Source organism: Anoplopoma fimbria, chromosome 12, assembly GCF_027596085.1.
Source record: "Anoplopoma fimbria isolate UVic2021 breed Golden Eagle Sablefish chromosome 12, Afim_UVic_2022, whole genome shotgun sequence".
Lineage (NCBI taxonomy): Eukaryota > Metazoa > Chordata > Actinopteri > Perciformes > Anoplopomatidae > Anoplopoma > Anoplopoma fimbria.
Genome location: NC_072460.1, coordinates 520,063 through 531,092, shown reverse-complemented (window position 1 = coordinate 531,092; position 11,030 = coordinate 520,063). Strand labels below are relative to the sequence as shown.

At 42.4% G+C, this 11,030-nt stretch overlaps 1 protein-coding gene across 1 annotated transcript; it reads left to right on the top strand.

The window, feature by feature from the left end:
• Positions 1-4,680: 4,680 nt before the first annotated feature.
• On the top strand, positions 4,681-10,610 carry actr5 (actin related protein 5). Its single transcript, XM_054609435.1, is given in 11 exon segments — positions 4,681-4,716; positions 5,016-5,168; positions 5,171-5,478; positions 6,014-6,252; positions 6,390-6,559; positions 6,823-7,040; positions 7,316-7,480; positions 8,491-8,595; positions 8,829-8,968; positions 9,130-9,262; positions 9,487-10,610. Coding segments are annotated over 10 exon segments (1,902 nt in total). The 5' UTR covers positions 4,681-4,716; positions 5,016-5,077; the 3' UTR covers positions 9,820-10,610.
• The last annotated feature ends 420 nt before the right edge of the window (positions 10,611-11,030 follow it).

Sequence of the window (11,030 nt, the reverse complement as noted above, 5' to 3'; positions counted from 1 at the left end):
ATGATGTTCTGAGAATAATCTGCTTGCAAAAAATGTAGAAAATGTCAAGCCAGTGCTCTGAACACTGAGCCCCCCTTAGGTTAAATAGAACAGCATTCTGCAGTGACAGGACTCACATGTCAGCTGAACTTGTTTTAAAATGCCTGCCTACAAAATAAGCCTTTTTTCACAGCACACATTTTTATTTGGCAGATTTGAGCCTCAATGATAAATGTATTGATGGTTGAATTCCATTTAGCTGCTCCAGTGTCAGAGTCCTGATATCTGCATGCTGGCTCACTGTCATGACTTATCGGGACACTTGATCATTAATGTGCTTCATCAAAACTATTTTTATGTCCCATATATGTACCACTTGTGGTTGTTTAGTATTAAATACAATTAGTTGGAGGAGTGGTGAAAAAACTATTATGCAAAAATAATACAAAATTACGGGAAATATCTGTTAATTATTATATAATATCAACACCAGGAAACATTGTCCATCAGCTGTGACTATGTTTGACCAGGTGTCATGTATGTACACAGAGACTCTTCTCTTCCACCAGGACAAGAGGTTAGATTAGTGCTTTAAATGTTCAGATTTTCAAACAGAAGCCTCAACTTGACCTTCACACGAGAAAATTATTAACTGATTTGTTTGTCAAAAGAGTGTCAACTTCCCCAAACCACATAAGCAACATTAAGACATGCTATAATTACTCTAATATACTAGCACCAACACGGTTTATTTTCTAGTCTTAAATAGTGCTTTTTTTAAATTTTTATTAATTACGTAATTAATGAATGATATTGTCTTTGTCTTTGAAGGTAATGCATGGCCACTGTTAGCTAGTTAACCATGCATGCTAACACCTGATAGGCTCGAGAAGATGGATGCAGTTTAATCCACTCTTTTTGTAAAGACAAGATCAAATTGATGTTTTGGGTCAATTCTTAATATATCTCCCACCAACCTGACTAGAGATCTGATCAATCTAATCACATTACTGGATTAATTAATACTCTGCAGACATATTTAACTTATCCACTAAACAAGACATAGATTGCTAACATTAAACACACACACACTTTCACACACGTACATGAATGCATGAAAAGTGACAGGTGCACAAACACATTAATCACTCTGTGGCCAAAAAAGATCTGCTGGGTTTACAGAGCCAGAGTCTGAAGAGAGTGGTAGTGACAGACGATGTGTGTATGTGTCTGTCTGTCTGTCTGTGTGTGTGTGTGTGTGTGTGTGTGTGTGTGTGTGTGTGTGTGTGTGTGTGTGTGTGTGTGTGTGTGTGTGTGAGTGAGAGAGAGAGAGAGAGAGAGAGAGAGAGAAAGTGGAACTGTGTACTGTGTACGTGTCTCAAAGAGGAAGAATGTTTGAGTGTGCGTGTCTGTGTGTTAGTGTGTGTGTGTGTGTTGTGTGTGAGTGTGTGAGTGTGTGTGTGTGTGTGAGTGTGTGTGTGTGTGTGTGTGTGTGTGTGTGTGTGCAGGGTGTAGAGGAGAGTCACGGAGGTTGCAGGGTTTTTGTCCGCAGTGTGGCTCTGATATTTCAGAATTGCTCAGAGTCAGGATTGTTACATAAACTGGCCTCTCCTCCTCCCTCCGTCATTCCTTCACTCTCTTCTCTCTCTCTCACACACACACACACACACACACACACACACACACACACACACACACACACACACACACACACACACACACACACACACACACACACACACACACACACACACACACACACACACACACACACACACTTCTATTAATGAAGGAGGTACCACAATGGTGATAGTCTATGAAAAAATGCCAGAAAGAATGCTGTCATACAGTTTCTCACTATTGTAAACACACATAACTATGCACATTACTCTAAAAAATTGCCTCTTAGTTTGGAATTTCTTACACATTCCATGACTCCGAACTTCACTCTAATAGAAATTCTAAATCAGTCAAAACTGAAATCTTAAGAATTGCCAATTTAAATATTGTGATTCCAATAAGTGGAATTTAAATTGAAATTCATAATCCTACAGTTGCATCATAATGTCCCACAACAACTGTCTTCTAATTCCGGAATGTACCAAAAGAAAATTCCGTGTTGTCATGACAACGAATGGAAATGGTTCCAGAATGCTGTGATTCATAATCACACACATAACCATCACTGTCAGATGTTTTAAACAGTTTGAAGTCACTGAGAAGTCACAGTCTTTTCCTTTTTCCACAAAACATTTGTGTGGGAGGTGAAACCCCTCAATATGTTCCTTAAGGGATCTTGTATTTGAGGTGTTGCTGTTTTAATCCCTTTAGTCGATGCTTAACTGAGAGGAAAACACATGACTGTTCCATTATATACCAATATACCAAATATATATGCCCATATAGCAAAACTAAGAATAAGAAATTACATTATCAAATAATTCATTATTCATGAACACTAAACATGTAAATTCCCCCTCCTTCCCCTCCCCGTCGGTGGGAAATAACAGTCTGTTCATTCCTCCACAAAATGGAGGCTGCCTGGCATCACGCGTGGCAGTCCCAGAGTGCTTGTAGCCTATTAGTTCCCCTGCGCATCATCACCGCTGCCTGGATGACAAGCACAACAAGCAGAGAGCTGCAAGCATCGTGCACAGACAGCGACACAATGTCACGTCTTGCCTCCTGGGATAAATGGACATCAGTGTGTGTGTGTGTGTGTGTGTGTGTGTGTGTGGGTGTGTGTTGGGGAGGAGAGGAAATAGATGGGGGTGTATTTGTATTTGAGTTTGTGACCGTATGAGCATGTTTGTGTGGGTGGGGATGTGCAGATAGTGTGCATGTGTGTGTGTCTTACCAGTGTGACCGTGTGTGTGTGTGTGTGTGTGTGTGTGTGTGTGTGTGTGTGTGTGTGTGTGTGTGTGTGTTTGAGAGGGTGAGCTGACCCAGATCTGCTTATTAGCATCAGGAGGAGGGGGACGGCAGTCACTTAGAGCTTTGTGCCTGAGCAGTGAACTGTGCTCGTGCTGCATTGACACACCATCAAGCATCATACAGTAACACCCATCTCCCACACACACACACACACACACACACACACACACACACACACACACACACACACACACACACACACACACACACACACACACACACACACACACACACACACACACACACACACACACACACACACTTTCCTTCAATCATCCTTTTCACCCTTTGCTCCAAAATATCTGTGCTATCCAGGAAATAAATCCACATAGAAAACACACTTTGTGCATTGTTCAATTTCATATTCTTTTGGCCATGAAAGCCTCAAGGTAAAACAATGGCAATATTATAGAGAATTTATAAATTAAATAAAAATGTTTTAATCTGAACATCAGAAATCAAATGTATCCAAATGTGTAGGACAATTTGCCATAATCCCAAAATGCATTACAATATAGCAGAAGATATTCATTGTTTATCGCTGGATGATTACATCAAATGGAAATAGTGTGTCTTACGCATAACTCTAGACAATAAATGACTGAATAATTTTTTTTTTTTATTAGAATCTAAAAGTTCTGTGGGGTAGAACCCTCCTTCTCTAAAGATATATTTGCAGATTAATCGTGCTGCATTGAAGAGGTTTATAATACAGTCAGCCTATGCATGTTTGTATGAAATCCTCATTTAGATATTGTATTTCAGTTTGCTATCAAGATCGGCCCTGGCCAGATTATATCACTTAATATTCTAGTTTAAAAAATAAGGTGATTGGTTATTGATTCACCAAAATGGTGCATGCGAAGGATTAAAATTGCCGTAATGTGAAAAAAGGAAAATATTTAGTAAAAAACAAAAGATTATCTGCAAAAGCTGATGCTTCCACTTCTAATCAACAACGTGGGGGAGCCTTTTAATACATACATCAGATTTATCTATGGCATTAATTTACCAGGAGTATTTTTCCTTGTACATTTGTTAATTAACTGACTACTGTAATACACATCAAAAGCTATTCTTTATCTATTTGAGCATTTTGAAATGCATTCATGCAATTTAGGATAATCAAAATCAGAGTGGAGATCTCCAACATGAACATGTGCATTGACTGACTGTTATGAACTGAAGCAGGCTGGGTTGTACAGTAGCTTAAATGTGCAGGTGTCCCACATCACCAGCTGAGGCTTCACTCGGTCAGCTCAGAGTAACAGGATGGCAGACAGAAAGGAATCAGGGACCTCAGGGCCTGAGGGGAAATGTCTGTTCACATGATTGAGATGTAGCTTCAAAATGGACTCATCCATTCCCATCCTATTTATTCAGTTGACCCCTGATTTGAGGGGATGAGTGACTCGAAGAAAATGGCAGTGAGACTTGAAACATCTCTTTCAGTTTGCTTACGGATAAAACAATGGCTCTGTAGAAAAACGTTTGACTATTTTTATGGCTGCATCATGACATCATCTGACAACGATTATGTAAGATTTAAGAGGTAAGTTACAATTGCAATTTTCTACAAAGCAGTTTTAAATTTTAAACAATATTTTGATTATTTCTGATGTTTATATAGAGTCTGACTATAATAGTGATCAGGCTCTTTCCCTAAATAAAGGAATATAATAATACTAAATAAATCAGTGTCTCTAACATGGAGTGGAGCACGACCCCTGGTGGTAAAATGTGGACATATTCAAAATGCACATGTATTGTGCTAAAGGAGAGCTGAAGATAAGATAAGATAAGGTAAGGTAAGGTAAGGTAAGGTAATCCTGTATTAGTCCTTTACTAGTGAAGGAGACGTCCTGCGTCATGTCATTGGGGTGCAACCTCACATGTGCAGTAAAACATTGTCTGCTCTTTCCTGAATGCTCATTAGCTGGCACTAGATCATACATGCAATGGATGAGAATTATAATTCTACAATTATTGAAAATACCTTTAATAAAGGACCATTAAAATGCATTTCATTGTAACGTCTGTTGTCTTTCTGCAGCGACTCCTTAAGTAAGTGTAAGTTGACACAACTGTTTTAAAACGATTAGGAACCAAAAGTCTGCGGCCCGAGTTCCCCGTCGGCTGTATTTTGCAGTGACGCACTTCCAAAATGGCTGCCAAAAAGGAGCCGGTGTACCAGATCTTCTCCTTTCAGGACTGTAGAACCTCCCCCGACCCGACGTGTGAGGTCCCCGCCCGGTGCCGGGGCCCCCGCCGGCCCCTCTGGTGATCGATAACGGGTCCTTCCAGACCCGGGCCGGCTGGGCGGCCCCGGGTCCGGGTCCGGGTCCGGGTCCGGGTCTGGACGCTCCCCGGCTGCTCTTCAGGTCTCTGGCGGCCCGCAGCAGAGGCGCGGCCCGCAGCGACACGCAGATCGGGAACGACATCCCGAACCTGGAGCCGCTGCGGTGGCTCCTCAAGAGCCAGTTCGACCGGAACGTGGTGGTCAACTTCGAGATCCAGGAGCTGATGCTGGACCACGTGTTCACTCACCTGGGCATCGGCTCAGAGGTAGAACGGGCTGCTCACTCTCTCACTCACTCACTCACTCACTCATCACTCACTCTCTCACTCACTCACTCATTACTCACTCACTCATCACTCTCTCACTCTCTCACTCACTCACTCATCACTCTCTCACTCTCTCATCACATCACTCACTCTCACTCACTCTCACTCACTCATCACTCACTCACTCACTCATTACTCACTCACTCATCACTCACTCACTCACTACTCACTCACTCATCACTCACTCACTCACTCACTCACTCACTCACTCACTCATCACTCACTCACTACTCACTCACTCACTAACTCACTCACTCTCTCACTCAGTCATCACTCACTCACTCATCACTCACTCACTCATCACTCACTCATCACTCACTCACTCATCACTCACTCACTCATCACTCATCACTCAGTCATCACTCAGTAATGCTGGCCGGTAATATTGAGCCCTCTCTGTTTTATATCAAGGTCAAACTATCTCATCATGACATCCAGTTTATCACCCAGCATGCCTTTCTCCGTGCTCCTCTAGGGCGGTGTGGAACATCCCATTGTGCTGACAGAGGCGCCCTGCAACCCGCTGCACTGTCGGCAGATGATGTCAGAGTTGCTGTTTGAGTGCTACCGCGTTCCGCACGTCTCCTACGGCGTTGACAGTCTGTACAGTTTCTACCACAATAACACTCAAAGGAACCTCCAGCCACCACACACCGGCCTCGTTCTGTCCTCAGGATACCACTGCTCTCACATCCTGCCAGTCATCAACGGCAGGTGAGGATTCACAAAAAAAAAGCTTCTGTGTTGGATTCGCTCTTTCAAAGTTGATCTCTTAGAAAGGCTTTGTTTCGCTGTTTAAGACTCTTAAGTTTGTTCTGTAGAATCTAACTTTGATGTTGTTTTGATTCAAGGTTCGATGCGGTGAACTGTAAGCGTGTGAACGTGGCTGGGAGTCAGGCAGCATCCTACCTGCAGCGCCTCCTCCAGCTGAAATACCCAGGTCACCTCGCCGCCGTCACACTGAGCCGCGTGGAGGAACTGCTGCATGAACACAGTTACACTGCTGTGGATTACCATGAAGGTACACCGTGTCAGGGAGAACATACACATAGGTTGACACACTTAGAGCTTCTCCCAGAAAGTTCACAAATCTGTTTAAGTGTTGAATTGCTGAAGAAATGTATCTTAAGTAACATTAATAAACTCCACACTGACATGAATTTGATCCTTTTGGCCGGTGGGGGTGCAGTTGGAACTACGAGACAACATGGAGCTGCATACAAACCCTTTTCTTCCTCTCTGTTTTACTTAATTTCCTTTCCTTCTTTTTTGTGTTCTCCACAGAGCTTGAAAAGTGGCGCAGCCCAGAGTTTTATGAGCGGGAGGTTCACCGTATGCAGCTTCCCTTCTCGTGTAAGGTGCCGGGCGGCTCTGTGAGTGTGGAGGAGAGGCAGGAGAGACGAGCTCAGCAGCTTCGACGGCTTCAGGAGATCAACGCCCGTCGCCGGGAGGAGAAGCTGCTGCAGGACCAAGAGAGGCTGGACAGACTTCTGGCAGTACAGGCAAGGCGCCTATGCATCTTTTGCTGTTTATTCTGAAGCCTTTTAGTTTTTTCCAGATCCCATTAATATGCATGAGACTTAACATACAGTAGGGAAGACTTTTTGATTACAAATAGACAAACTACAAAAAGGCTACTTGTCCGGCTAAGGAATGATTGTGTTCACTACAACGATAACCATAAAACATCTGAAATAAGCTCTAACTAAATACTGCTTGATTATTAAACACAGCTGTTTTGTGCAGCCCAGCGATCAAAGATTTTGTTTGTGTGCAGGAACTGCTGGAGGACGGCCTGTTGGATCAGTTCCATAAGAGCCTGGTGGAGCTAAACATGGACTCGGCCGAGGAGCTGCAGTCGTACATCAACAAGCTGCATCTGGCTGTGGAGCAGGGCAGACAGAAACTGTTGCATAGCGACGGAGCGGAGGGAAAGACTGAGGTGGGTGTTACTCCACCAAATCAGAGAGGAACAGAATCAGGAAATCTTGATTTGTTGTTATCTTGTAAGTACCTTCTCCACATTTTAAGGTGTGTTTGACAAACATCTATATAGTTAAAACGTATTGGATTTTTAGAATCAAATAAACTCTAACATTTGCTGGAATAACTGGGGTGTATCGCATTGTTTATATAAGCAGTGTTTTATATGTATGGACTTGGCGATAAGTTAGGTATGCTAATGCTTCAGTTGCCAACAGTACTAGGGCGGCTGTGGCGTAAGGTAGCAAGGTAGTTCTCCAATCAGAGGGTCGGTGGTTCGATACCCGGCTTCGGCAGTCGATGTGTCCTTGGGCAAGACACTTAACCCCAAGTTGCTCCTGAAGGCCATCGGTGTGGACTGATGATGAATGTTAGTTAGAGTCTGATGGTGGCACCTTGATGGTAGCCTGTCATCAGTGTGTGAATGGGTGAATGATATGTAACATACTACTGACTGTAAGTCGCTTTGGAGAAAAGCCTCTGCTAAATGACTCTGTAATGTAATGTAATGTAATGTAATGTACTGTAATGTAATGTAATGTAATGTAATGTACTAGGCCTTTTCACAGCAGTCATTGCTTACATTAACATTGCTTATGGCCCTGTTGCATTTATGTGGACTAGGGCCTTATTATTGTGCATGCTGGTTCACTGGAATGGCTGTGACACACTAAATAGGATATGACCATAATTAGTGTTATTGATCAGACCTGAGTTTAACCTGTGATGACGTGTCAAAATGGCTGCTGTTAAAAAGGCCTTTGAGGAACCAAAGTGGACATTGTATTCTCCACAAACGTAATGAGAGCAAATGATCTACTTAGGAACCACTGAGCTGAGGTCACATTCAAAGCAACAATTATTAATACGGTCTACATGTTCTAGCCATGAATGTGCTGCGGGGCCTCACTGCAGTGGATGTGCTGCCGCTGACATGAAGCCTGAGGCTGTTCTGTTGCTCTCTGCCAGGTGTCTGAGCTGGAGCAGCCGATGGACGAGGGAGATGGAGCGGTGCTGATGGATCCTGACTTCCCTGAGGACACGCTGCCAGAAAAACCTGCTAATGTGGTTCAGGTAGTGGCACAGACACTGGAGATTCCCCGAACAGATATTTAGATCCTCATTATTGCTGTGCAGGCAATTATCTGCCAGTTTAGTGTTTTGGAGAATGTGTTATAAAAACTTTTTGGGCCGTATTATGTTTAGGTGCCAGAACAGTGAGGAAACTAGCAAACTTTGCTAATAAGATGATACATTTGGTACGAGGCATTAGCGTTGGTGAAAATGAACGTTTGTCTCGTCTTCAGCCCGTGTTCAACATGGCGGAGTACCACCAGTTGTTTGTAGGGACGGAGCGTCTGCGGTGTCCAGAGATCCTGTTCCAGCCCTCGCCAACCGGAGAGGACCAGATGGGGCTGATGGAGACGTTACAGTATGTCCTTGCCAGGTAATAAGAAATCATGCAAGCATACAAATGGATTACACGCATTGTCTTTTATCTTTGCTCAAAACATTCTTGTTCAGAACTAATAGTTAGTTAATAGTTGTACTATTTACATTGATACATTGGTATTTATGTCTTTCTTACATCTTCTGTACCACATACAGGTACACACCAGAGCAGCAGGAGGCGCTGGTGAGCAATGTGTTTCTGACAGGAGGGAACATGCAGTACCCCGGTATGAAGGAGAGAGTGGAGCGAGAGCTGCTGGCTATGAGGCCCTTCCAGTCACACTTCAAGGTACAAGGTTTATTTTTACAACTCTATTTAGCATTACACATTCCTACTTCACACGCTTTAGATGTTGACCAATAAAGATAGATATTGTCATTTTATGTGAAAACACATGTACTGACACAGCTTGCATCACAAAAATAGGGAAACCAGTTAACTAGGCTTTACTGTCCCAATACTCCAGACTAAATCCTGTTACTACATCTGAACTCTGACTCACTCCGTCACAGGTGACAATGGCGTCGCAGCCGGCCCTGGACGCCTGGTACGGGGCGAGAGCCTGGGCCTTGCAGCATCCACCTGGTGGAGAGGGAGGAGCAGCAGAGGGATGGATCAGCAGACAGGAGTACGAGGAGAAAGGCGGCGAGTACCTGAGCGAGCACTGTTCTTCTAACATCTTTGTTCCCATGAAAATCACAAAATCAGTTCCTGCTCGCCCCTCCGAGCCCTCTGTTACCACACTGACATCTAACGGAGCTTCTGCTGCTGTCACCACGGTTACGCCTGCCCTGACTCCTTCCTGTTCTACTGTTGCTGCTGATGTTTCTTTGGTTACTTCCTAAATTGGGATCACTGTTATCGTGTTTCTCTGATGTTTAATGTGTTCCGGAAATTCTTTTTGAATGAATGTGTTTTTACTTTTTTGGTGCACACACTTTCATTCAGTTTGACTTGTCTTCTACATTTCTTTGTGACTTGTAATGTTTTACCTTTTAACAAACCCCAAAGAGCAGGTGTGAAAAGGTAAAGAAGACTTTGCTCTTTGATTATTGTTGTGGATTCAGATCGGTGGTCCTGCCCAAACATGATTGGAACTGCAATTAATGAGTTGTGTCTGCTATCAGGATTTTCTCTGTGGTAATTTAAAGAAACACCACAAAACCAAAACATCAGCTTAGAAATATAAGTTGCATTAGCTGTAGCTTTTTTTTTTTTTTTTTTTTTTTTTTAACAATATTAAGACACAATCTTTTTCTTTTTGTACCAACAAAGTCACCATTCGGTAATGGGAATAGGCTTCCTGTCTGTTCTCAATCTTCATTTATTTGTTTTTGGTCTCCTGTGACTTTTGTAACTTCTGACTGGAACTGTTTTGGAAATACAGCTTTGTTTTATTTCCATGATGCTTGAGAAACCATAAGTGACCATTCATATTGAATGGTCATCAAATGAATGATCTTAAAAGGTCCAGGGGGAATATTTCCTATACTATGTAAACAGAATTGGTTGTTTTTAAGAAAATATATTTTCATGTCATGAAAAGTCTTATATTTTTCAGTCTCCCTTCTTCAGTCTTGTTGTTGTTTGTTGCAACTCACTTTAAAGCCAATAAAAGGATGAGTTTACTGAAATCTCACGCGCACACACATGCGCACATAGACACACACGTTTTCTGATTTACCTCTAGTTGTATTCATCTATGCAGACAAGTTCTGGTTTAATAACCTAGGTTTTATCTGGCCAAATACAATTTAGGGGAATAGACTTTTTTGAGGGCTTACAGCATTGAAAGATGCTGGAGGTGTGACATGAATATGAATAAAAGCCGCAACCAAGGTTTATTATTAACCTTAACACCAATAACCAAATCTGCCGTTTATGCTTTTGATTAATCAATTAGTTTTTTTGCCTATAAGATTTAGACTTAAAAATGCACATTTCTGTTTACCAAAGCATCTTGAAATGCTTGTTCTTTTCTTAGCAACAGTTCAAACCCTAAAAATATTCACTTTACAGTGATAAAAAACAAACAAGAAACAAATACTCACAATTG